The 26,911-nt window shown below is 39.6% G+C and overlaps 4 protein-coding genes and 1 pseudogene across 5 annotated transcripts; 2 read left to right on the forward strand and 3 right to left on the reverse strand.

Moving 5' to 3' along the window:
* Positions 1–370: 370 nt before the first annotated feature.
* On the forward strand, positions 371–2,132 carry LOC137735325 (uncharacterized). Its single transcript, XM_068474744.1, has one exon. The coding sequence runs from the start codon at positions 1,004–1,006 to the stop codon at positions 1,844–1,846; it is 843 nt and encodes a 280-aa protein (XP_068330845.1). The 5' UTR covers positions 371–1,003; the 3' UTR covers positions 1,847–2,132.
* A 1,529-nt stretch (positions 2,133–3,661) lies between these two features.
* On the reverse strand, positions 3,662–6,799 carry LOC137734966 (geranylgeranyl transferase type-1 subunit beta-like). Of its 2 annotated transcripts, none has more exons than XM_068474307.1 (11): positions 6,426–6,799; positions 6,266–6,341; positions 6,071–6,135; positions 5,773–5,915; positions 5,622–5,677; positions 5,450–5,553; positions 5,285–5,330; positions 4,957–5,081; positions 4,647–4,714; positions 4,479–4,566; positions 3,662–4,049 (listed from the first exon to the last, which is right to left on the reverse strand). In XM_068474307.1, the coding sequence occupies exons 1-11, from the start codon at positions 6,582–6,584 to the stop codon at positions 3,900–3,902; spliced, it is 1,080 nt and encodes a 359-aa protein (XP_068330408.1). In that variant the 5' UTR covers positions 6,585–6,799; the 3' UTR covers positions 3,662–3,899. The 2 variants fall into 2 exon arrangements, with proteins under 2 accessions (XP_068330408.1, XP_068330409.1); XM_068474308.1 differs by having other exon boundaries at positions 3,794–4,049; positions 5,450–5,526.
* A 2,021-nt stretch (positions 6,800–8,820) lies between these two features.
* Positions 8,821–12,353, forward strand: LOC137733273 (uncharacterized). The gene is made up of 9 exons (XM_068472417.1): positions 8,821–8,990; positions 9,079–9,140; positions 9,610–9,700; positions 9,954–10,040; positions 10,262–10,315; positions 10,904–11,088; positions 11,507–11,589; positions 11,685–11,785; positions 11,880–12,353. The coding sequence occupies exons 1-9, from the start codon at positions 8,943–8,945 to the stop codon at positions 12,093–12,095; spliced, it is 927 nt and encodes a 308-aa protein (XP_068328518.1). The 5' UTR covers positions 8,821–8,942; the 3' UTR covers positions 12,096–12,353.
* Positions 12,354–12,771: 418 nt separating this feature from the next.
* On the reverse strand, positions 12,772–15,731 carry LOC137733271 (heat shock cognate 70 kDa protein 2-like). Its single transcript, XM_068472416.1, has 2 exons — positions 15,386–15,731; positions 12,772–14,720 (listed from the first exon to the last, which is right to left on the reverse strand). Exons 1-2 carry the CDS (start codon positions 15,597–15,599, stop codon positions 12,982–12,984), a joined length of 1,953 nt encoding a protein of 650 aa, XP_068328517.1. The 5' UTR covers positions 15,600–15,731; the 3' UTR covers positions 12,772–12,981.
* An 8,980-nt stretch (positions 15,732–24,711) lies between these two features.
* LOC137735381 (heat shock cognate 70 kDa protein-like) lies at positions 24,712–26,105 on the reverse strand (annotated as a pseudogene).
* Between the last annotated feature and the right edge of the window lie 806 nt (positions 26,106–26,911).

Genomic DNA, 26,911 nt, shown 5'->3' on the forward strand with positions numbered 1-26,911 from the left:
CAAGCTCTGCTAATTCCAGAATCGTCAACCAAGCGGGATATTTTTTTAGTATGACTGTGACATGAGGTGGTACATCATATGTTTTTATATAAATGGTGAGTTATGTGTGTTGAAAGATTAATAACTTAAAAATTAGAATTTTACACCATTTGCATAAAAACACGTGATATACTATCCGTATTCTTGTCGCAACGAAAAATTTCTACAACCAAGCTATGATTTAATGACAAAAACGACGCAGTTTCCACCCCTGGGACTTGGAGTCAAAGAGTCAAAGACAGAATCGCATAGCCAGCCTTGCTCTACAAATTCAGGACTCAGAAAAGCGACTCAAGTCTCAACTTCTTTTCCTGTGAGCTGAGTTGCGTGAATGGATTAGACAAAAGCCAATTTAGCATCTAATAAAAAACGACCCGTCACTTTCCTTGTCTTTGTGTTCCCATGTGAACTTTCCCTCGAACAACGCCTCTCCTCTCCTCTCCTCTCCTTCACCCATATTTGCCTATTTGCCGACTCTCTTACTCTGCATTTTTGCATAGCTTCCCTGTTGTTTGTTTGTTCATTTCTTTGGTTTAGTCCTCTGCAATTTGCCAATTTTCTGGGATTTCCACATCCGGGTGGGCTTTTAGTATTGGTGGGTTTCAAAAGCGCTTTTGTCATCACGTTTCATGATTTAAAGGGTGATTTTCTCAGAAGATAAAGCCTTTTGAGAGATATTTTTAGCTGGTGGGCATTTGGGTATTTTCATTTGCCCCTAAAGTAGCCAGCAAGTTAACGAGTGTTTGGTTACTGAGTTCCCACTATCTCGGTTTTTGGGTTTCTCCTGTGTTCATGGAAAAGATTGCAACTTTACAGAATTTTCCCAGAAAATCAACCTTTCCCTTCAGTTTCTTGGGCTTCTGGTGAATTGGGTAAAAGGGTAATGCCCAAAATTAACTGTGGTTGGTTTGAGCTTTTTTTGGGTAGTTTTGATGTGAAATAAGTAGCTTTCTGATGAGATTTGATGACAAAGATGAAATCTTTGAGCAGTGTGGGACTTGGGTTAAGTGTGGTTTTTGGCTGCCTTTTCTTGGCTCTGATTGCAGAGCTTTACTATTTACTGTGGTGGAAGAAGAGATTTACCAGCAGAGAGATTGACAGTGGCTACAGCAGCAGCCCACAGAAGGAAATCTTCTACATGTTCTGCTGGAGAAGAAGCACTTGCACTTCCTCCCGAAACCCCACAGGTATCTGTGCTTCTTTGAGAATGTCAGAAACCCTAGTCCATGAACCAAGCAGCAACAATCTGGTGCTCAAATCATTTGAGGAGGATGATTTGGATGCTGAGCTCATGAGGCTGCAGAATGCTGGTGGGGGCCCACCAAGGCACCTGTTCACAATTGTGGAGGAAACGAAGGAGGATTTGGAGCAACAGTCAGAGGATGGCGGGTGGAGGAGCCAGAAGGGTTCTAGGAGCAAGAGTCTTAGTGATTTGCTTGTGGGATTTGAGACTCCATATCTGACACCTCTTGGTTCTCCAACACTTTTCACACCTCCTCTCACTCCCCCGCAGGGTTTCAGCCCACTCTTTGAGTCAAAATCTGATGCAGAATTCAACAGATTGAGGTCCTCTCCTCCTCCAAAATTCAAGTTCTTGCAGGTTGCCGAGGAGAAACTTAGAGTAAAATTGCAGGAAAAAGTTCAGAATATTGATGGAAATGCTGAGGAAGATGGTTCTTTCATCACAATCATTGTTGACAAGAACAACGAAAAGTGCCATTCATCAAGCACTTCACAGGTTCTTCCTTTAGTTTCTTCACCTTCAGGATTCAGATCAACAATTGGGAAGAAACCCAATTTACATTAGAGTTCGATGAACCAATTTTTTTGCTTTTTTTAAAAAAATTATTATTTGTGGGTAAGTTTGTTAAATTTGATTAGTAATAGAGGTTAATGTGGAATGTAATGAGTTCTAGTGGTGGTGGGGGGGACATATATTCAGGAACATGATGGTGTGAGATGGGTTTTCCTGTTAGTGGGGGACCTCGTGACTGTGAAGTTGCTTTGTTTTATTTAGCCTTCATGTTCCCCTGAGTTGTCTCGTACCTGTAATCTTCTTGTGAGTGTGATGATGCTACACAACTGATGTTCTTGTCCTCTCTCTCTCTCTCTCTCTCTCTCTCTCTCTCTCTCTCTCTCTCTCTCTCGTAGAAACTCACACTATGTCACCTTGTCGGTATTTCAAGCCACCAAACATTATGCATCGCATCGCATGATTGCTTGAAATACTCTCACAATATAGAGAGGGACTTGGCAACAATACCACCACAATGGAGAAAAATTTGCATGCACCTTCAAGATACCATTTTGGTATTATGGACCAATATTACAATGAACATGCGAGAACTAAAACACATGATATTATTTTTTTGCCCAAAACACTGCAATAACACTTTGCAAACCATATGCAAGTCTTTTTAACATCCCGTTTCATGAAAGTCATTCTCTTATCGTAAACAATCATTGTTGCCTTGCCTTTGTTTTCTGGCATGTTTATGCCACTTGTTTTGGTAAATCTCAATATCTAGGTGGAATTTAATATCTTAGTACAAGTGACTTAGTGACATGACATTAAGAAAGCATCAACCACCTGCATTACAAGACAAAGTTGGAAAAAGGAAAGGGAAGAGTTGAGGTGATGCCTTATGGCCTTAGGGCATTTTCCCAAACAACAAAGATAAGCAAATTACCCCGTGAAAGTGGCTTGTGCGAATTTGCCGAAAGGTGCAACGATTCATCCACCTCCACCTTGAAGAATCATGTAGGCTCTTACTTTTTTAGTATCCCCTTTGTAATCTTCTGTTCTGACTGACAGATTCGTGGCTCAAATCATGGCCATCAATGTATACAAACTCATATACTAAGGAAACAATCCGTATATTCTCTTTGTTACATGTTTACTTACCAAGAATTAAGAGGTTTTAATTCTTGAGTTTCGTGCGTTTGCTAAAGTACAAGTTGGAAAATCACTTCACTTCTTAACTTTTCTTTAATAAATACTAACATAGACTCGAAAAAGTATAAATTTCCTATTTTTTATTTCGAAGTTGTCTAATTCGTTCATTCTCTCATTTCCATTAGTAAACATGATTTGTAGAGAATCAAATCTTAGACTGATCATAATCTCAATTCATTGCTATAATCTTTATCTCCCCACACTGCGTGCACTTCCTTTAATTTACCTTAGACTTTGGTTTTAAATTTATTCGTACTGTTTATACAGAACTTTCACCTTATAGCTTCATCATCTTTCGAATGTCAACTAGCATGCCTTGATTTTTGGGATCCATGTGGATAACCAATTTGGGGTTTGTCAATTTGGTATCAAAGCCAAAAATCCCTTACCTCATAGATAACCTGCGTTGTAACCAATTTTATATTTTATTGTGTCCATCTCTCCGTCATCTCCCTTTTATGATTTTACCTTTCGTTATAGGAAAATCTTTTTCACTCTTATTTTTTCTCATATACTAACCTATTTTTCTTTCGTATTCAAATAAAATAAATCAAAGAATAATCGAGAAAAAACAAAAAGAAGAGTGAATTTTGATTTCACAACTTTACTGTTCAACCATAACGATCATAAAGACTCTGTACAAAATTGAAACATGAGCACTTGATAGAAACTTAAAAACGTGTGATGATGATTGATGGAAATGCTATCACATGCTAAATATCAAGTCACTTGGAAAGAAAATTTACCACCCACTGAATGTGGCCAAGTAATTTACCTCTATTTCTACATAACTTGCAGTAAAAGGAAGGGTAAATTTTTTTTAATTTATGAAGAACACGGTTGAATACATGGAAACGCACAAAAAAATCAACCAGAAAGCCAACGTATATGAAGAAATATCAGGTCAGATTCCAATGGCAGCAATAGCAGACATTCCCAGCTCAACACAGAGTGGTTTCAGGCCGGGTTCTTCCAAGAGGCTGAATGCGGTAAACCCGTAATAGGAGTGATATAGATCTGGAAAGTCCCCCGGGAACTTGCTGAAACCACCGTACTGGTGAAAACACAAATACGAACATCAAAGTCGGGAGTCATAAGCAGTACTATCAGCTTAGAAAAAAGTTTGACAGAAATCGGGGCACTTCCATAATATTGTATAAGTAGCCTAATTACAACATTCCTCATGTTTACAAAAGATACTATTGCCAAAAAAAAATCAAGCACAAAAATCAAATTTATCTCGTCTGCATTTTATTGGTCCGTTATTTTTCCTAAGAACAAGAACTTATATCCAATTGCATTTCTAGTTTCTATCATCATAGCCTTAGGATCCTTCTATGTTTATGGAGATTAATCCAATAAATTTGTAAATTTGTATGCATGACCGAAGTAACAACAGATTTTCCATGACAAATCTGAAAGAAACGTCATGTTCTCCCCTATCGTATCATAGGTTAATATGAGGAGAGATAAGCAAAAGCACCTCGGATTGACAAGTTAGCAAAAATCCATGTAGAGCCTTCTTGTCAATGAATTTGTGGCCCCCTAAAACCTTCAAAACTGATCCAATCCTGCACAAGCAAATTTCCATTGTCAGGGTACAAAATTCCAAACACGGCATGAAACGCCCAAAGGATGTTCATCCACCTACCAAAAGGCATAACATGTATCACTAGGCTTGTTGGGTCTACCCTGAAATCCACCATCAGCTGCCTGCTTCTGCAGTGGTACAAAAGAATGACTGAAAGTGAGAAATCTTTATTACGGGACGAGAACATGAAATTGCTTATCAGAATGCAAAGTCCGGGACCATTGTTTCAGATGCATCTACTTATTTGGCAGATTTTAAGGCTTTTAATGCCCACATGCCTGTCAAGTGTTTACTTGCAGGAGTGTTAAAAGCTTTACAATCTCAAGGGGAAAACTGGCAACGCTTGAAGATATTAGGTGAGGAGACAAACCTGCAAGCACCAATCCAGCAGCAATGGCACATTTATTATGGAAGACTCTGCATCTTTAGAAAGAATATCTTCTTCAATAAATCCCATTAACCGGAGAGATGTAACACTGCAATATGTTGCACCGCCTGTGTCACTAAAATGAATATTGTATCATTGAAGAAAAAGAAAATTTCAAACTTTTTGGGTTTACATCACGGGCTAGTCTAAGAAGAAATTATGCTGTTTTACTTTAGAAATACAAAATAACAACAATTGAGTAAAACATTAACAAGAAAGCAACTGGTAAGGAAATCGAAAAATGGGGACATTCATAATTGTTAGAACTCACCGTGAGATTCCGAACCAGGAGTCAACCCAAAGCCTCCATCGTACGACTGAAAGAACGAAGTCACTTCTGTATAAGTATATCTCCAAAATATATCAAGAATTGGGAAATTTACTGATTAAATGGAAGATAATATCCCAAGAGGATGATCGCATTTGCCATACAGACCTGGCAATTTATTATGTACGCCTTGGCTTTCTCCTTGTCCATTCCACTCCAATTTCCCAGCATATGACAAATGGCCACTGGTACATCAATCAGCTCAATTGATGCTACATTGTCAAGTATATTGAATTAAACGGCTTCAAAAGTAACTACACAAAAGCTTTTACCGTCTTACCAGCACAATAAATGAATCGGAGATCAGTCTCGGCCCCTGTATGTATAGGCATAAAACTGCCAAAATCAGTCGAAAATACCAGGAAATTAGTCCAGCTACCTCATAACATCCCCTAAGACATGGCTATAAGCTTTCCTGTAAACCACAATACCTCCCATCAGACTGTTGAAGGTTTCTCATTGACGTTAGTATCGACTCAGAATCAATACTGGACAAGTCATAGCCGATGATTTTAAGTATCGCCACAGCACAATACGTGCTGGCCAAGTTACCGACACTGCGACTTAATAAAGCCTACATCAAAATCAAACTAAATAATTACTAACCGGAAACACGAAAAAAGTATATCATTCAATGCTCTTATACTAAGAATTTGCTTAAACTACGCGAAATGGTTAAAACCCGAAAGAAAGCTTAAACAATAAATAAACTAGTTCATAGTTTCATACCCCATTGTCATTATCCTCTGAAGGAAATTGTGCAGATCTGGAACCATAAAATCCATAGAATTGTCCTACAACAAATCAAAAGATCAATTTTTTTATTCATTTAAACTAGAATTCACACTTAAATGAAAACAATTTAATTCAATTCGATTCGATTCTATCGAATTCGAACTCAAAAATACAAATCGCCCCATCTACCGTTGTTCAATTCGGACTGGCTTCTCGGGTGAGCTTGCAACGACAGAACCCACTTGGCAACTGCTTCCTTGTCAACCTACCAAATCAAAGATTGCAACTTTCTAAATCATTTATTTCAAATTTGAATTTCAACAACGAAAATTAACTAACGACGACGTACGAGGCGATCGGGGGCGGCGAGGAGGTCGAGGCCGGAGATGACAAAGTAAGCGAGAGTGAGGCGGTTGATTTCCTGGGACTGGTAGGGGGACGGCAGCAGCTGGTACATCATCTGAAGAAACGTCACGTGCCGGTCACGCTCGAAAATCTCCGAAGCCATGGCCCGATTTTATTGGACGGAGACGGTGGAGTTGGAGATCGGAGATCCTACTGGTTACTTGGGTTTCTCCAACCAGCTTTTGGCTTTTAACTGCGGAGGTGTACGGCGTACGAAGTCGACGGCTGAGATACGTTGAGTCCGTTTCTAAAGCGTTTTCGGATGTCGTCATCTACTCATCTTCGAACTTCAAACAACCTTTTTCTTTTTTTCTTTTTTTTTTTTTTCGCGGAAAATAATAAAGGGCGCCCAAATATCATGATTTTCTTTTCTTTTTTTTGAAAGTGGAATACATCATCAATTTTAACTTTAAACCGAAAAAAAAAAAAAACGATTATATATAAACTTAAAATATACTGATTTATTTAGTAGGAGATTAACTATTAGATTCACCCTTAGATTGCTGAAATTTAATCATCAATTTAATTACTCCTTCGTAATCACACTTAAGGACATACTTCTACGTAATAGAAGGACAACTGGTAAAATTAAAATATTAAAAGGGATTGAGTTTATCGAGAGAGGATTATCAGCGGATCCTTTTTGTGAGGATCTCGGAGATCCTCTAATCACATTCGTTTATTATACATCGTGTGATCAGTTTTCATCGGTTCCTGTTTATATTCAATTTTAATAAAGAAATTTACAATAATTTCTGATTACATGATATATAATGAACATATGTGATTTGAGAATTCTCGAAATCCTCACAAAGAGAATCTAACAAGAATCCTCATTCGAGTTTATCAACTTCAGAAGGGAATTGTAACAGTGTCACATTTCAGAAAAAAAAGCTATTTCCATTTGTCACCTAAACTAAAATTTAAGTGCAATATGACTCAATTTACTTTCTTCTCTTAAAAAGTTGTGTGTTATTTGCACGTAACTCTTTTAAAAGAATATCCAAAATTTCAATACATAATTAAAAACAAAAACATGTATCTTTCAATGCTTAAGACTTGCAAGTTAATAAACTAAACATTTATCATTTAGTACAACAATCTAATGGTATTTTTCCTCATTTATAACTGAGGGGTCTTAAGTTCGATTCTCACCAATAGAAAATTTAAACCAAATTATTGATAGTCCATTGTGAGGCTTAGCTCACTCCTTTATTGTAGATAATTTATCGTTTGTTCAAAAAAAAAAAAAAAAAAACCAAACGATTAATCCTTCATGGGCTCGGGTTTAAGGATATGAAATAATGAACTCAAGATTTAACTGATTCACCCCTCAAAACTGGGCTGCATCCATTATAACGCCCAGAATATATTAATTCAAGATTATAAGAAGCGCTCGACTATAGGTTAAGTTCTCTTGTCTCTTAATCGTCTGACCTGCTACAAGAGGTACTTACCCCCTTATATATGCCCTCAATGAGCACACAAAGTCTCAGGCTCATCCACTTTATTATTCTGGCATTAAATGGGCTACCAGTGTAGATTGGAGTGCTGACTATCCTTTCGTTCATCAATTGACATGTGGCAGTGAAGTGACAGTCGTTTAACTCGATTACATGTTTTTATGGGCCAACGCGTACCAAGCGCAAGGTTCGATCTTGACTAATCAACATTGTTCCTTTCAATCAATGGCCTGGTATCCTTTATATCCCATCATAAGCTTTTATCTTTACTGGTGATTGACACGTTGCCTGGGTTGGTGTCTAAGTATGCCTATTCTTGGAGTCTTGCGCCATAAAGTTGTCAGTCTGCCCACGTACCGTTGACATTTGGGAAGTGCTTTATGTTAGTCAAACAAGACTAGTGAGCAGTTGACTATAACGCTCCAAAATGCCCCTTTCTAATTCCTTGGACTTCCTTTCCTTCTTTGGGCCTTAACCTTTCTTGGGCTTTCCTCGATCTTTTTTTGGACTTGTACTATTTTGAGGGTCCAAAAACACCCTGCATTAACAATACCAAAGCAGCAACAAGATCCTCTTCGAATCCTTTCAAAGCACCAACAAGATCCTCTCCGGATCTTTTTGGTGAGGATTCTGAAGATCAGTAATTGTTTGTGTTTAATTTTAAATAAAAATATTTTAAATAATTTAAAACCGCACGATGTATAATGATTGAACACGATTCATGGATCCCGTGACCTCACAAAGAGGATCCGGATTCACCAAAGCGTGTGGTAGTATTTTTTTTATTATCCCATAATTGTACAACTTCATATATATTGGACCCACAACCAAAAGACGGAATAAAAATATCAAATTATTTTGAAGAATTCGTTCAATTCCAAAACCCACCCTAAAACCCTGACCATAGCTCACCGCCTGTCTTACTCGCTCTCTCGCGCGAACACTTTCTTTCCCTGAGTAATTTCCTCGAGCACTTCGGGTGCAATACTGCGGAACCCATGAAGGCCAACAAGGCAACCGTCTTAACATTTGCCGAGAAATGCAAGGTATTCATATCCCCTCTAGTTTTCTCAATTCATTTTATTTTTCATGGTTTTGTTGCTACAAGAATCTCATGACCTCAAACAATTGCAGAGTATACTGTCTTCCAACTGGCAAGGGCAACTCAATACCATCAAAGCTGATGCTAAAGGAAGGTAACCCATTTCCTCAAAACTCTTCCTTTTCAGCTATGCTTAGTGGGTACAAGGCTTAAATAATCGGGCTTTTTACATTGATTTCGATTGCAAAAGGCCTTCACTCAACTGAGTATAATACTATATGTTGGGTGGTTATGTTAAAAATTTAGCTATCAAAGATGTTACCGAAAGGATTGTATTACTGAAAAGAAATCACATTGAAAACCCGACTGATTTGGATCAACCCCGTGTAGGTTATCTTTTGCTTCATAAGCTTGTATGGTAGTTTGGAATTGAGTTGAGTTTCAGATTTCGTTTTACGTAAGTAAAATGATATGAGTTCCCAAGTTTAGTGTCTGTTCATCTTCTTGTGGGCTTTTAGTTAGTAACCGTCAAATGTTTATACTATAAAGCAGCAGCAAAGACTGCTACTTTCATCCATTAACTAATGGGATTTCTTGCTGTTTGCTATGTATGGTTGTGTTAGCAAGGAGGACATATACACATCAAAGGTTAAGTACATCTGCAAAAGAGGGAAGCCATACCTTTGGGTGCCCGAAAAGGCGTTGCATAATGTGGTAAGCTCATGTCATAGTGTTTAGACTGATGATTTTTACTTTCGGACATGAAGTCATTAAGTTTTCACTTTATTTGCCTGCTGGTTAGCTGTATTTTCTCTGTAGTGTGTGCTTGAGATTTCTCTTAGATTATTTGCACACGTCCTCCAAAAAAGAGAAATAATTTTATTGTCTGGTAGCAGGCACCGTGTGCATGCGATGAAGCTTTAGTCATTAAGGCTGTTATCCTCATTTTCTTTTCCTTCTCTTGCAGAATGTAGTTGTTGATGAGCGCAGTTCATTTGCTGTCACCAATCCCATCCCAGGTCCACTGGCAAGCTTACTTAGATCATTAAGAAAGGTATTCAATTTTGAGTTTTGTGATCCCCTTCCCTCTTTCCCCAGTTATAACTACTTTAAGGACAGTTTTTTCTACCCCAAGATTTGTCAAAAGATTTTTCTTCCTTAAAGCATGTCAATATTTGGAATAGTATCAATGTGAAGCTGCATAAGGTACATGTATTTGAGCAAGTATTTCCATTGTGCATATTAATCTAATAGTTGATTGTTCTAAATTTGCAGACACCGTCTCGAATTGCCCTGACTGGCGAAGTTGTGCCTCTAACCGAGGAAAAGGTAATCTTATTCTACCCCCACTTTACTTTTCTGAACATTCTGAACTTGAATAGATTTGATTTCCAAGTCATGGGATCCATGTTCTTTGTCACAAAACCGTGTCTTTTCTTTTTACAAGTGTAGGTTTACTTTAATGCTTTGTTTGATTCTATGATTCTACAACCGTTGACTTTTATTTTAAAAAAAAAAATTTCAACACATTCTTAACTCACTATGCCTGAAATCGTACTAGGTATAGTCCCACCTCTAACATGGTTATTTTAGGCCGGTTCCTGAAATAATCCACTGGATAAAGGAAAATCAAAACAAAGGAGGAAAGGGGCATTGAGAATATTAACTCCTCATTCACTGATGATATTCATCAGGTTTTGAAGGAGCAGGACATTGGAAATATTAACCTTCATTGATGATTTTCATCAGCATATGTTGGTTGTGAATATGTGATTGAATTACACCTAATCCTGCTTTAGGTTGAAACTTCTGACCTCATTAGTAATAAGCAATAACGGGAAATTTGAGCTCTCAAATTGCTTCAGTATTATGGTTACAGTGTTTTCTTTTAATAATATGTTATTCTTCTTGTTATAGGTTCAATCTGCAAGGACAGTCCTTAGAGAAGTCATACGGTCGGAGCAGAAAGCAATGAGTGAGTCCAGTTATACAGTTTCAGGTGTATTAAGTTCATCTGATCATAGCTGTACATCACGAAGCGAAAGCCTTAAGGAGCTCTTGGAAGGCGATGAAAACTACATAGTTTACAAGTTCAATCAAAGGCAAGAACCTTGCCTTCTGGAATTTTAATTGAAATCTTTGTCTAAATTTTGTTGGTAACTGAATCCAGTGTTTTCATCAGTATGTCTGATTGTGATTATCCTAGGGTCAGGTTAGAATTTGGACAATTTTCATAGCAAGTATTGGAGGAGGTCAGGTCCATCTGTTTATAAACTGAATTACCAAATAAATTTTTCGTGTTGTCGCCGTCTAACCAACCTGATAATATGAAAACCTCCTGGCTAGTTTCAATAATTTCAATCTTTAAGAGAAGGACAACATATAAAGCATTACGCTGCATTCCATTAATACAACTATGGCTATAGGTCCCATCATTCCATTAATACAGTTATGGCTATACGTTCAATCATTCGTGTAGTTTTTTGAATATATTTCTGACTCAAAATATTTATTGTCCAGATCGTGTGTGTATGTTGATGGCAGTGGAGACACTCATAAGATTGATACAGAAGATATGGCTGCGTCTAAAGCAGATTTGTTGGGTAGAACCTACTTGAAAGTGCTTTTAAAGGTTTCCTATAGCTTGAGAAGATACGACTTTTGTCAGTTTACTCACACGCATAAAATTTTGATGTAGCTCCTTTGTCTGCCAAACTCATTGATGGGATAAATCAAAGTGCACCAAGACGCAGAGCGCTAATGCTTTTCTGCTGTACATACTTGAATGCAAATGCAAAGGTAGACAATCTTTTATTAACTTCTAATTCTTTGACAAGATCAAAGGTAGGATCGGGAACATATTAACTCATTTGTATACATGTTGTCATGGAAGGATGCATACATGCTGTCTATCGACCGTAAGGGTTTTGAGGTGTTGAGCAAGGTTCTGAGTCCTGGGTTTAAGGATGGATTTGGCCAGTTCGAGTGGAAGGAATTTAGACTGTCTTTGGAGGAAGAGGCACATGACGTCGAAGCATTCTGCCGTCAACTTGTGGAAATGGAAGAGGAGGTTGTAAAGGAGGTTTCAGGCCATGGTGGTTTAGCATAAAAAGGTTAAAAGGCATAGCAGAAAGATTTCTCGACTGCTCAAACCATTCACGCATTACTTGTTTTTGTAATGAATCCTATAGTTGGATGAGTTTTGTGATCCTTTTCCCATACCTGCATTTGTACCACATCGTCTGCTAATTTGAGACGAGCATAAGTCGCGGCAGACGAGAATAGGTCCTTGAATCCGTGACGGACTTATCTCGTTTTGCTAATGTTTATATCCCGACTACCATGAAATCATAATATTGCCATGGCAGGCCCCCCGGTGGATGTATGCGTATCGAACAACTAAAGCATGTAGAACTAAACGCCGGACTCAAAAGCCGGCGAATTTTCATGCTTGAACTTCAAAGGGAGTCAAGGGACTAATGCTACAGAACTAACAGCCTCCTTAGCCTCAGCGGACTCGGCTGCTTTGCCGACGTCGTTCTGTAATAGACAGGTTCCTTCCGTCACTCCCGACTGCCATATAAGTCTCGCGCAGGTAAAGGCGAGTTATGGCAGCAGCCAATCTGTCCCACCCTAAGTCGAGCCTCTGAGAAATCCCAATTGCTTGAGCGAGAGGAAAAAGAGAGACGATGAAATTGGAGACGGTAAACATGTAAAAATAACATTGTACAGATAAACAAACAAGCAGCAATTTGCCCATGAGGGCATGATCAAACAGTAAAATCTAAGAGGGATAATTTAGAAAGTAAATAGGCTTCGTTGGCAAAATACAGGGATACGGTGTTCAACAAAATGACCAAGAGACATCCTACATCTTGGATTTTAAAATCTCATAGAAGTAAACGATTTCAAACATTAAAACTTAAAATACACATTCACCAGCTTCACCTCCACCACTTCCTTCAAAACACACATCCTGGATCCACAAAAACCGCTTAATCAACTTCTTCGATCTTGGGACCAGCACCGCTGCCACCAGCAGGAGGAACATCTTCATCCATGCCGCCACCGACATCAGGTCCACCAGCACCACCCTGGTACATCTTGGCAATGATCGGATTGCAGATGCTCTCCAGCTCCTTCATCTTGTCCTCAAACTCGTCAGCCTCAGCAAGCTGGTTTCCGTCAAGCCATTGGATGGCCTGGTCAATTGCATCCTCAATCTTCTTCTTGTCAGCTGCGTCGAGCTTGGATGCAATCTTATCATCCTTGATCGTGTTCCTCATGTTGTAGGCGTAATTCTCCAGAGCATTCTTGGCCTCCACCTTTTTCTTGTGCTCCTCATCTTCTGACTTGTACTTCTCAGCCTCTTGAACCATCTTCTCAATTTCTTCCTTCGACAATCTTCCCTTGTCATTGGTGATGGTAATCTTGTTCTTCTGCCCTGTAGTCTTGTCTTCGGCTGAGACGTTCAATATACCATTGGCATCAATATCAAAGCAGACAGTGATTTGAGGAACACCCCTTGGAGCAGGAGGAATGCCAGAAAGCTCAAATTTTCCCAACAAGTTATTATCGCGAGTCCTTGTCCTTTCACCCTCATATACTTGGATCAAGACACCGGGCTGATTGTCTGAGTAGGTAGAGAACACTTGCTCCTTCTTGGTTGGAACAGTAGTGTTCCTTGGAATCAACACAGTCATCACACCTCCGGCAGTCTCCAAACCAAGGGACAGAGGAGTGACATCCAGAAGCAATAGATCCTGCACCTTCTCATTACCCTCACCGCTCAAGATGGCAGCCTGCACGGCGGCACCATAAGCAACAGCCTCGTCTGGGTTGATGCTCTTGCATAGCTCCTTGCCATTGAAGAAGTCTTGTAATAACTGCTGTACCTTCGGAATCCTAGTGGAACCACCCACTAGCACAACATCATGGACCGAGCTCTTGTCCATCTTTGCATCTCGCAAACACTTCTCAACGGGCTCCATACACTTTCTGAAGAGATCCATGTTAAGCTCTTCAAACCTAGCACGGGTAATGGTTGAGTAGAAATCAACACCCTCGTACAAAGAATCAATCTCAATTGTGGTCTGAGCAGTGGAGGAGAGAGTCCTCTTTGCTCTCTCACAAGCAGTTCTCAACCTCCTAAGAGCTCTTGGGCTGCTGCTGATGTCCTTCTTGTGCTTCCTCTTGAACTCTTGAACAAAGTGATTCACCATTCTGTTGTCAAAATCTTCTCCTCCCAAGTGGGTGTCTCCGGCAGTTGCCTTCACTTCAAAGATACCCTCTTCAATTGTGAGCAGGGAGACGTCAAAAGTACCTCCGCCAAGATCGAAAATCAAGACATTCTTCTCGCCAACGCTGGTTGCCTTCTTGTCAAGACCATATGCAATAGCGGCAGCGGTAGGCTCATTGATAATACGCAAAACATTAAGGCCGGCAATGACCCCAGCATCCTTCGTGGCCTGACGCTGAGAGTCGTTGAAGTAAGCCGGGACAGTAACAACGGCATTCTTTATAGATGAGCCAAGATAGGCCTCAGCAATCTCACGCATCTTGACGAGAACCATGGAGGAAATTTCTTCGGCAGCGAACTGCTTCTCTTCGCCCTTGTATATGACAACAATCATGGGCTTGTCACCGGGGCCGGGAATGACCTTGAAAGGCCAGTGCTTCATGTCACCCTGGACAGACGGGTCAGAGAATCTCCTACCAATCAACCGCTTGGCATCTGAAAAAATAACCAAGCTCGTTTAAAATACTAATTTATTAATTACGCATAACACAGAACAAGCTCCAATATCAAGCTAAATCCTTTCAAAATGATCAAAAATATAAATAACCAAACAGATCAAGCTACAAACACTACAAACTCAGATAGCGTTTCTAAAATTTCACCATCAATTAACAAGAAACTCAAAACCCAAATTATAATTTTTAACAGATTAACTAAAACTCAAAGCCCTGATCACCAAGTACAATATTTGATAGTCCTTTAATATTAACTAAATAAATCCTGCAAATAACAATAAATAAAAAAAAGAAAAGAAAATCAACCATGTTTTTCTTTTTCAATTCGCTATAAAAAGATTCAAGGCAGACAAAAACCTTGCATAAAATTAGCATCCATCGTAATTTATCACACCGAGCCTCAAAAAGATAATTACTTTCAAGGAAATTGAACTCTTTTTCTCAGAAATTCAAGCAATAGAAATCCAAAAACAGCAAAATTTTTACCAGCAGCAAATATTGACAGTAAATTCATAAAATCAGCCATACAAGCATATAGATCAGACAGTACAGAGTAAAATTGATTCAAAAAACGCAACATGCAAGGCAAAAAAACATCTTGACATCAGAAATATCGCAAGAAAAGAGAAGTATTTCGATTCTTACCAAAGACGGTGTTGACGGGGTTCATCGCGACCTGGTTCTTGGCCGCATCGCCGATCAACCTCTCCGTGTCAGTAAACGCCACGTAAGACGGCGTCGTCCGATTGCCCTGATCATTGGCGATGATCTCGACACGATCGTGTTGCCAAACACCGACGCACGAGTAAGTGGTTCCGAGATCGATCCCGATCGCCGGCCCCTCTCCCTTTCCCGCCATTGCAACCGCAGGGATTCAACCAATCGAACAAGCAAAGAACCGTAGAGAAAATTAAAGATCCAACCGCAGAGAAAAGCAAAGAGCTTCTGAGATTTTTTGTGCGACAGGCTGTTCGTAGTCACAGGTGTTGGATTTAGAGTAGCGAATGGGGGGGCTATATAGTAGGACACTTGTCTAGAATGTTCGTGAGGAAATTGACGATTTTTGGTGGGAGAGTGTCCAGAATGTTCGGTTTGATAACGGCCGTTGGATTTGAGTGTCGTGGACGGTGCTGATCTGATTTGCTTCACGGGGTTGGTTTCTTTACTTTTTGATCGAAACTTCGTGTCCACGCCCTTGGTCGTCGGAAATTTGTCTTTTCGTCCTTGTTGAAAAACGTTTCACAGGACGGTGGCGTTTTGTGTTTGGGCTGTGAGTTGACTTTTGGGCTTTCGAAAGGCTTTGAATCCGAACGGAATTGGATCGGGCTGCACTGCAGTCCTTATGGTGTGTGCGCGCAATACATGATGAGTCGGTTTACAATTACTTTTGGACCAAATGTAATGGTTGAGTTAAAGCTTAATATTTAAAGAAAATTAATGAAAATGATTTGAAAACTTTGAGTTTTAACGATAATGACAAAATAAAGGGTAAAATGAATAGTACCATGATTGACTTTTTAGTGTAAAAATGTGGTTTTTCGTTAAAGTAAACAGTACCGGGAGCTTTTTGTGAAAGTCCTCTAAAATTTGTACTTTAAATCCCCCAAGGCATTTCCAATTATTACTCTCTTTTAATATTTTTTGGCATCAATCCTTGGTAAAATGCAAGTGAGTCATGAGAAAGCACTTTAAGTGCTTTTAGGCCTTGTTTGGCAGTTCGAATTGTACTGACTATTTCAGTCAGATAGGATAATCTGTCACCGGATTATACTGACTAAATTAATTGAATGTTTGGTGCAATATTGTACTAATGACCGTATTATTTATAATATGTTTGTTACCGTATCGGATTATATTATTTTTATTAAAAAAATTTGATGACTAATGAAAAAAAAGGATTTTTTTTTTTTGATAAAAATTCACAACAACCAAATGCATCAAATTAAATAAAAATAATCTTGATATTGCATTTTCTATTTGTCCTTTATTTAAATCAAACTATTAAAAAAAAAATCATTTCTTCCCCAGATCTTCTCCACCGCACAGGATTCCCTAGGATTCACCACACTAAATGGGATGGACAACAGAATCAGCATAGACAACATACCCAATAGCATGAGACTACTTCCCAAATGTTCTATGCATGTGAGATTGCTCCCTGATCTCTCGCATTTCTTTCCATGAGGAGTCAACCCAATTCCAACGGTGCTGCGGCGATGTTGGGCAGTAGGTGAATGCAGGCGATGCTCCGACGACGTGGGTTTCAGTCGGATCTAGTTCAAATCCAGGATCAATGGCAAGTGAACCCATGCGGGTCCCGCGACTAGGAACTGCAGAGGAGGGCGACGGCCGCGACGAGAAACTAAAGAGGAGGGCGACAGCTATGGAGTGCAAAAGGAAGAAGAAGATGAAGAAGAAAGGAGAAGGAGGAAGAAGAACCTCGGATTGACGATGGCAACAGAAGTGAGTTTGCAAAACAATGCGAGAGAGCCAGATCGATAGAGCGAGGACACGAACCCGACTAATAATACATAGGTTTCTAGAAGGATAAATAAGCGGGCATACACTGGATAAAAGATGTGGCCCAATTTAAGTAATACAGGTACTATTTAGTACATAGTTGCACCAAACACCTGGCTGCGTGTAACTTATCCTATCCGATTCCTTATATGGGCCGCCAAATGAGGCCTTAGAACCCAAAATTGTTTTCACTAAAAGTCATTTTAGTCATTTTAAAAGCACTTTCAAAAGAGCTCTTAATAAAGCATAATGATTGGAAATGTTTGGGAGGGACATTGCATTTGATCTAAAAGCACTTCTAAACTGACTCATCATGTATTGCACAAACACACACCATATGAACTATAGTAATCAACTTTCACACAACAAACTCTATAAATATCTATGTATTTATTTAAACATCCACACAAAATTAGGATAATCTACATAATGTGTAGAAATGATTTTTCATATATGTGTATGAACTTGTGTTTAAGAATGGGGTGGATTTGTGTGATTTTTTTTTATTATGTATTAGAATTCAAATATTTTTAGCTTAAAATATAAATATAAATAAATTAGTATAATCTACGTAATTTTTTTTAAAAAAAAATTATTGAGAAAAAAATTAAACTAAAATTATTTTTTAATAATTTGAGGCTTCAATTAAAAAAAGCCATAACTATTGGAAGGAAAAAACTTTTTATGGGTTATGCCTTAAAATTTCATGTTTAACTCACACCATTGCACATTATTTTACATAGGGGTGGAAAAAAAACCCCAAAATCCAGAACCAAACTGAAAAAATTCAGATCCCAAACTGAAATTCCTAAAATTTTCGGAATGCTATCCCAAACCAATCCCTAAATTTCGGTATGGAATTCGGGATTGGCCTCTCAATATTTCGGGAATCCCATACCAAACCGAAAATAAATATTATTAATTATTATATATATTATTCTGTTATAATTGATGCTAGTAGTTTCTAATTCATGCTTTGCAACCTGGAATGCCTTACACCTTGCATATTTTTCATGTTCTATTTTATATTCATTTGGATTTTATTATTGCTGCTGTCATGGCTGATGATTTCAGAAGGCTTGATTCTTTTGTCTCTCAACAGATTGTCAAAAGGGTTTAATTAATTTGAATTTTGACTCTGATAAAAACAGTCAGGCATGCCAATGTTCGATTAAATGGTAGTGTGAATGAAATGACATTCCTAGTTCATGAATGTGTTCTTGAATTATATATTTTGAAGAATAATTCATAATTTCATATTTTAATTTGGGATTCCCAATTTGTCCTGAAATCCCGAAAATACTTCGGGATTTCCGAAAATTTGGTTTGGGATTGGTCTTCAAATTCCCGTCTCGAAAAATTTCGGTTTGGGATTCGAGATGCTAGTTTCGGTTCAATATCCCATACCAAACCACCCCTAGTTTTACAACTGATTTTATAATGCTCATTAGTGTTTCTTCTATAAGTGCTTTCATAGAGAAACATTTGATCCTTTATTGAATGTTCAAATGCGTCTTGAAAATTTACTTGAAAGTGCTTCCTAAATCATCACGTGCTTGATGCCTCTCTTTATCCATATAGTTAGATGAGTTTTGTGATCCTTATCCATGTTTGCATTTGTACCACATCGTCTGCTAGATTGAGACAAATGCTCATACTTGTACTCTGAAGGGAGTCAAGGGACTACTGCTACAGAGCTAATAGCCTCCGTAGCTCAGCTGCTTTGATGACTTAGAGCTTCTCCAAAGCAGATGTCAAAACTACCACATAGACATATAACAGTAAAAATTGGTAACAAAATCTCTCCAACCGAGCTTTCAATTTCCTATGTGGTGCTAAGTCAACTAAAGGCAAAATACTATGCTGTCAAATCCATTTAGTAATTTTCTAATAAATTTAATGCAAATATAATAAACGTTGTGTATTCTAAGAATTTGATTGGTTGCATGCATAAATAGACCCCACAAAGTGATTAATTTTTTTTTAAATGACATTATTATTTAACATATCAGATGATAAAAAGAACAGTAAAGACAAAATTCAACAAGATCAAACGGGAGATCTGAGAGAATTTTGAAAAAAAAAAAAAAGGTAAAAAAAGGCTTCATTGGCAAAATACCGGAATACGATGTTGAACAAAATGACCAAGATCACCAAACATCCTACATCTTGGATTTTAGAATCCCATAAAAAAAGTAACCAATTTCAAACCTTAAACTACGAAACAGAAAAACACATTCACCACTTTCTTCAAAACAAACACATCTTGGATCAACAAAAACCACTTAATCAACTTCTTCGATAACAATATAGGGACCAGCACCGCTGCCAGCAGCAGGAGGAAAGTGTTAAATGAGATCAGTGCATCAGTATGCACATGCAGTGCAGATTCCTTGTCGGCAAGCATGGGATGACATGCAGTGCAGATTCCTTGTCGACAAGCATGGGTTGAGATCAGTATGCACATGTAGTGCAGAATCCTAGTCCGCAAGCATGGGTGTATATAAAACTAGAGTCATCATTGTCATAAAGGAATGACAGCAAGGAGGACATGTGATTGCTGTCTCAAGGACAGCAGGAGGACATTTTATTATTGCTTGGTATTGCATCCGAGTGCTGCTGCATGTGTAGCGTGCAATTACTTGTAGTTTTAAATTGTAAAGTTTGTATGTTGTAGTGTATATAAAAAGCCTTCCCATAAGGCCTGCGGAAGGATGATTAATTATTGAAATCAGAAACTTTACATGGTATCAGAGCCTTTTTTTTTGTCTAACGACATCGATTCCCCTTTTCTTCCCACGCTTCAATGGCTGAGAACAATGTTGTCCCCTCCTCCTCTGCTTTCAACCAGACTTCCCCTCATCCGTTCCACCCCTTCACCACTGTCGTTAACATCAAACTTGACAGGACCAACTACCCACTGTGGTTGGCCCAAATTCTCCCAATACTCAAGAGCAGAGATCTGATGGGATATGTTGATGGAACGATGGAGTCTCCTCCCAAGCATCTGCCGGGTGTAACAACTGTGAACCCTGCGTACACTGCATGGGTCCAACAGGATCAAATGATCCTTAGTTGGATCAATGGCTCGTTGACGGCTTCTGTCCTGTCTATCGTGGCAAGCAAGAGGACTTCTCGAGCCACCTGGGAAGCACTCGAGCAACGATATGCCTCTACTTCACAAAACAGGATTTTGTTTCTGCGAAATGAATTATTGCAGACGAAGAAATGTGATCTTACTGTGGCCGATTACCTTGATCGCATGAATGCGATTGCTGACAACCTTGCCCTAGCAGGGCAACCAGTGTGTGATGATGAACTGGTCCAGATTGTGTTAAACAACCTAGGACCTGCCTTCGAGATGACTGTCAGTGCTGCTCAAGCTCGTGATTCTCCAATCACTTACCCTACTCTTGAGGCACTGTTGTTAACTACTGAGCGTAGAATGGCTGCGTACACTGCTCCATTGGTAGAATCTGCGCAGGTCAATGCTTTTGTTGCTTCTCGTGGTCGAGGTGGTGGCCGCACTCGAGGGACTGGGAGAGGTGCTTCTTCATCCTATCGAGGTAATGTGTTCAACCAACGAGGCAATGGCCCTCGAACCAACAACAACTCTCGCACCATGCCATGCAGCGGAGAGCGGGTTGTCTCTAATGGTGAGAGAATTGTTTGTCAAATCTGTGGCAAACCAGGTCATCCGGCCCTTGATTGTTACAATAGGATGAATGCTGCGTTTGAAGGAAGAATTCCCACTCAACGCCTTGCAGCCATGACGTCTGCTCCTGTCACTCTCAACAAACAACAGAATGGTACCTGGCTGTTGGACACTGGCGCAAATGCTCATATAACTCCTGAGATTCAGAACCTTGTTAACCCTAAAGAGTATAATGGTAATGAAGCTATTGGGGGTGTAGGTACTGGCTCTGGCATTTCTATCTCTCATTCTGGTTCAAATAAATTACATACTCCAACTTGCTCGTTTGACATGCATAATATCCTTCATTGTCCCTCTGCCTCCCAAAATATACTTTCTGCGCATAAGTTCATTTTGGATAACAATTGCTATCTTCTAATCTTTCCCTATTATTTCCTTGTTAAGGACCTCAAGACTCGGAAGACGCTTTTCCGAGGGAGATGTGAGAATGGATTATATCCATTTCCATGTGGCACTGGACAACTTAAACATCCAATTTCAGCATTTGTAGGCCTTCGGTGTTCGGTGAATACATGGCATGCAAGACTTGGTCACCCTGCCACTTCTATAATTAAGTTTTTAATTTCCAATAAATTGGTACCAATTCACGGAACTTCAAATGTAAGTTTTTGTCAGTCGTGTCCCTTAGGCAAGAGTACAAAGTTACCTTTCAAATTGTCTGAGTCAATGTCTCAATTTCCTTTGCAACTTCTACACTCTGATGTGTGGTGTTCTCCCATTAATTCTAATGAAGGTTTTCGTTATTACGTTTTGTTTGTGGATGACTACTCTCGTTATTCTTGGATCTTTCCTATGAAAAACAAGAGTGAAGTGTTCGAAATCTTTGTTACATTTAAGGCCAAAGTTGAAAAAATGTTTGATTTGTCCATTAAAACCCTTCAATGTGATGAAGGTGGCGAGTATAAAAGCCATGCCTTTCAAAAATTTCTCAATGATAATGGCATTTCACAACGATTTTCTTGTCCTAAACACCCTGAACAGAATGGAATTGCCGAGAGAAAACATCGACACATTATTGAAACAAGTATAGTCATGCTTTCACAATCTCATATGCCCAAAAAATTTTGGTTTGATGCCTCTTCCACGGCAGTTTACTTGATAAATCGTTTGCCAACTAAACTTTTGTCTTACGCATCCCCTTATGAGAAACTTTTTCAAAAAAAACCAAAGTATGATGTTTTAAAGGTGTTTGGTTGTCGATGCTTTCCTTGGTTAGTGCCTTATACACAAAATAAACTTCAACAAAAATCCAAAGCTTGTGTTTTCTTGGGTTATTCACTGAATCATCAGGGCTACAAGTGCTTGGATCTGTCTACAAGACGCATTTATGTGTCTCGCCATGTCCTATTCGATGAGGACTGCTTCCCTTTTCAGGGACTCACATCTTCTTCAGAAAGCGTCCCATCTTTAGGTACCCTTCTGACCCCAGATCTCTTATTAACATTTGACACCCCTAGCAGATCTAGTTTGCATCAACCACTTAACCCTAATCCTGCTGTCTCATCTCTTTCCCAAGACGTTAACCCTAATCCAACCACTCTTGCCACATGACTCTCTCCAACTGACACCCATCCTAACCTTATTTCATCTCAACCTTGCCCTACAATACCTGTGCCATCCCCTACTATCCAGTCTGTTGCACCATCAAATGAGCAAGTTGCTGAACATTTTGAACCTGTGCTCCCTGCTACTCCTGATGTTCCACACTATCAAGTTACTACTCGTTCCAAGTCAGGGATTCATAAACCCAATCCCAAATATGCCATGCATTTAACTGTTGACACGTTACCTGTTGAACCAACGTGTTTCAGTCAAGCTGTTAAGTATCCGGAGTGGAGAAATGCGATGAGTCAAGAATTTAATGCATTGCAGCGATGTGGAACTTGGAGTTTGGTTCCCCATCATTCCAACATGAATTTGCTTCCTAACAAGTGGGTGTTTAAGTTGAAGAGACGTGCAGATGGTACGATTGAACGACATAAAGCAAGGCTTGTCGCCAATGGGTTTCATCAACAGGCTGGAGTGGATTACAGTGAGACCTTTAGTCCTGTTGTCAAGCACAGTACGATCAGGCTTGTTTTAAGTCTTGCTGTGTCTAACAAATGGCATGTCAGGCAGCTTGACGTGCAAAATGCGTTTCTGCATGGGTTTCTGAAGGAAGAAGTTTACATGCGCCAGCCGCGGGGGTTTGTTGATCAGCAATTCCCAAATCATGTGTGTAAACTTCAACGTAGTCTTTATGGTTTGAAGCAAGCGCCCAGGGCTTGGTTTCAGAGGTTCTCCGATTTTTTGCTCGAACTAGGGTTCCAGGAATCCACATGCGACTACAGTTTATTTGTGTTCAGACACAACGGTGTGTATTTGCTTCTCCTAATCTATGTGGATGACATACTCATCACAGGCAATAGTTCTCACCAAATATCCCGATTGATTCAGCGCTTGGGTACGTTGTTCTCCATGAAAGACTTAGGAACCCTTCATTATTTTTTAGGGGTTGAAGTCAACTATTATGGGACTGCTATGCATCTCTGTCAATCTAAATATGCATTGGACTTGCTATCTCGCACCAAATTCACTGAAGCCAAGCCTATATCTACTCCCGTCTCATCCGGTCAAAAGCTCAGTGCGCATGGGGGCGAACTGTATGACAAACCAGATGTGTATCGTAGTGTGGTTGGAGCACTACAATACCTGACAATTACACGCCCAGATTTGTCCTATGCTGTCAACCAAGTATGCCAGTTTATGCATGCTCCCCAAACAACTCACTGGATGGCCGTCAAACGGATTTTACGATATTTGAAGGCCACGCATACTCATGGTCTACTCTATAAACCTGGACCTACTCAACTCAGTGCTTTCTCTGATGCGGATTATGCAGGGAATCCGGATACTCGTCATTCAACTGGAGGCTTTTGTATATATCTTGGTTCCAACCTTATATCCTGGAGTTCAAAGAAGCAGAAGACTGTTTCTCGGTCTAGTGCTGAAGCCGAGTACAGGCAGTTGGCATACACTGCGGCTGAGCTCTCTTGGTTAAGATCATTATTCAAAGATCTGCATTTGTATTTGGTTCGTCCTCAAATCTGGTGTGACAATATATCTTCCATCGCTCTCGCGTCTAATCCAGTTTTTCATGCACGAACTAAACACTTGGAAGTTGACTATCACTATGTACGGGAGCAGGTGGTTCGTGGGCAATTATTGGTTAATTATCTTTGTTCGCAAGATCAACTTGCTGACTTGTTTACCAAAGGTCTGTCTTCGTCTCGGTTTAAGTTCCTTGTCTCCAAGCTTCCTGTTGTTCCACAACCTGTCAGCTTGCGGGGGGCTGTTAAATGAGATCAGTGCATCAGTATGCACATGCAGTGCAGATTCCTTGTCGGCAAGCATGGATGACATGCAGTGCAGATTCCTTGTCGACAAGCATGGGTTGAGATCAGTATGCACATGTAGTGCAGAATCCTAGTCCGCAAGCATGGGTGTATATAAAACTAGAGTCATCATTGTCATAAAGGAATGACAGCAAGGATGACATGTGATTGCTGTCTCAAGGACAGCAGGAGGACATTTTATTATTGCTTGGTATTGCATCCGAGTGCTGCTGCATGTGTAGCGTGCAATTACTTGTAGTTTTAAATTGTAAAGTTTGTATGTTGTAGTGTATATAAAAAGCCTTCCCATAAGGCCTGCGGAAGGATGATTAATTATTGAAATCAGAAACTTTACAGAAAGTTCCCCCAGCACCCTGTTTCCTGGTACATCTCAGCACTGATCGGATTGCAGATGCTCTCCAGCTCCTTCTTCTTGTACTAAACTCGTCAGCCTCAGCAAGCTGGTTTCCGTCAAGCCATTGCATGGCCTGGTCAATCTCATCATTGATCTACTCAATCTTTTTCCTCATGTTGGAGGCATAATCCTCCAAAACCTTCCTTATGTCGTGGGCATAATTCTCCAAAGCATTCTTGGCCTCCACCTTCTTCTTGTGCTTCTCATCTACTGACTTGTACTTCTCAGCCTCTTGGACCATCTTCTCTATTTCTTCCTTCGACAATCTTCCCTTGTCCTTGGTCATGGTAATCTTGTTCTTCTTCCATGTAGTCTTGTCTTCAGCAGAGACATTCAAGATACCGTTGGCATCAATATCAAAGCAGACTGTGATTTGCGGAACACCCCCCTTGGAGCAGGAGTGACATCCAGAAGCAATAAATCCTCCACCTTCTTGTTACCCTCACCGCTCAAGATGGCAGCCTGCACAGCGACGCCATAAGCAACAGCCTCGTCTGGGTTGATGCTCTTGCATAGCTCCTTGCCATAGAAGAAGTCCTGCAACAACTGCTGCACCTTTGGAATCCTAGTAGAACCGCCCACTAGCACAACATCATGGACCGAGCTCTTGTCCATCTTTGCATCTCTCAAACACTTCTCAACGTGCTCCATACACTTTCTGAAAAGATCCATGTTAAGCTCTTCAAACCTAGGACGGGTAATGGTTGAGTAGAAATCGACACCCTAGTACAAATAATCAATCTCAATTGTGGTCTGAGTAGTGGAGGAGAGAGTCCTCTTTGCCCTCCCACAAGCAGTTCTCAACCTCCTACGAGCACTTGGGCTGCTGCTGATAACCTTCTTGTGCTTCCTCTTGACCTATTGAACAAAGTGATTCATCATTCTGTTGTCGAAATCTTCTTCTCCCAAGTGGGTGTCTCCGGCAGTAGCCATCACTTCAAAGATGCCCACTTCAATTGTGAGCAGTGAGATATCAAAAGTGCCTCCGCCAAGATCGAAAATCAAGACATTCTTCTCCCCAACGCTGGTTACCTTCTTGTCAAGACCATATGCAATAGCGGCAGCGGTGGGCTCATTCATAATACGCAGAACATTTGGGCCGACAATGATCCCAGCATCCTTCGTGGCCTAACGCTGAGAATCGTTGAAGTAAGCCGGGACAGTAACAATGGCATTCTTTATAAATGAGCCAAGATAGGCGTCAGCAATCTCACGCATTGTGAAGAGAACCATCGAGGAAATTTCTTCAGCAATGAACTGCTTCTCTTCGCCCTTATAAGTGACAACAATCATGGGCTTGTCACCGGGGCCGGAAATGACCTTGAAGGGTCAGTGCTTCATGTCACTCTGAACAGAAGGGTCAGAGAATCTCCTACCAATCAACCGCTTGGCATCTGAAAAATTAACCAAGCTCGTTTAAAAATACTAATTTATTAATAATTCATAACACAGAACATGCTACAAACACTAAAAACTCGGATAGTTTTTTTAAAATTTCATCCAACAATTAACAAGAAACTTAAAACCCAAAATTATAATTTTGAACAGATTAACTATAACTCATAGCCTTGACCACCAATTACAATATTTGATAGTCCATTAATATTAACTAAACAAATACTGCAAAAAAAAAAAAAAAAAAAAAAAAACTGATCAATTCGTTATAAAAATATTCAAGGCACGACAAAACCCCGCGCAAAATTAACCTGCATAGTAATTTATCATACCAAGCCTCAAAAAGATAATTACTTTCAAGGAAATTGAACTCTTTTTCTCAGAAATTCAGGCAGTAGAAATCGAAAAACAGCAAAATTTAAACAACCAGCAAATATTGACAGTCAAATACATAAAATCAGCCATGCAAGCAAAGATCACACGGTACAAGGCAAAAAAAAAAAAAAAACAAGATCACATAAAAAAATTTGGCAAGAAAAAGAAAGTATCTCGATTCTTACCCAGGACGATGTTGACGGGGTTCACGGCCTCTATGTGGCTCCGCCACTGAAATTATACAAACACAAAAATCATAACCCAATTTAGACAATAAATTTACGGAGGCATATAAATAGAGAAATAATTTGCCCTTTTAAAATTTTCTATTCGTGTAATCATATAATATGTAGCAAACGTTGTTGAGAAGAAATTGA

Source organism: Pyrus communis, chromosome 5 (genome assembly GCF_963583255.1).
Source record: "Pyrus communis chromosome 5, drPyrComm1.1, whole genome shotgun sequence".
In the NCBI taxonomy this organism is placed as follows: Eukaryota; Viridiplantae; Streptophyta; class Magnoliopsida; order Rosales; family Rosaceae; genus Pyrus; species Pyrus communis.

What these genes read in the sequence shown, in the direction of transcription:
- LOC137734966 (XM_068474307.1), bottom strand. Translation starts at nt 6,584, where the DNA reads ATGGCTTCGGAGATTTTCGAGCGTGACCGGCACGTGACGTTTCTTCAG. An exon ending in CCAGTCCGAATTGAACAACG is followed by an intron (nt 6,136 to 6,265) that starts GTAGATGGGGCG and finishes GATTTGTTGTAG; the next exon opens with GACAATTCTATGGATTTTAT. An exon ending in TCCTGGTTCGGAATCTCACG is followed by an intron (nt 5,082 to 5,284) that starts GTGAGTTCTAAC and finishes TTAGTGACACAG; the next exon opens with GCGGTGCAACATATTGCAGT.
- LOC137733273 (XM_068472417.1), top strand. Translation starts at nt 8,943, where the DNA reads ATGAAGGCCAACAAGGCAACCGTCTTAACATTTGCCGAGAAATGCAAG. An exon ending in CATTTGCCGAGAAATGCAAG is followed by an intron (nt 8,991 to 9,078) that starts GTATTCATATCC and finishes AAACAATTGCAG; the next exon opens with AGTATACTGTCTTCCAACTG. An exon ending in GTTTACAAGTTCAATCAAAG is followed by an intron (nt 11,089 to 11,506) that starts GCAAGAACCTTG and finishes TTTATTGTCCAG; the next exon opens with ATCGTGTGTGTATGTTGATG.
- LOC137733271 (XM_068472416.1), bottom strand. Translation starts at nt 15,599, where the DNA reads ATGGCGGGAAAGGGAGAGGGGCCGGCGATCGGGATCGATCTCGGAACC. An exon ending in CCCCGTCAACACCGTCTTTG is followed by an intron (nt 14,721 to 15,385) that starts GTAAGAATCGAA and finishes TTATTTTTTCAG; the next exon opens with ATGCCAAGCGGTTGATTGGT.
- LOC137735325 (XM_068474744.1), top strand. Translation starts at nt 1,004, where the DNA reads ATGACAAAGATGAAATCTTTGAGCAGTGTGGGACTTGGGTTAAGTGTG.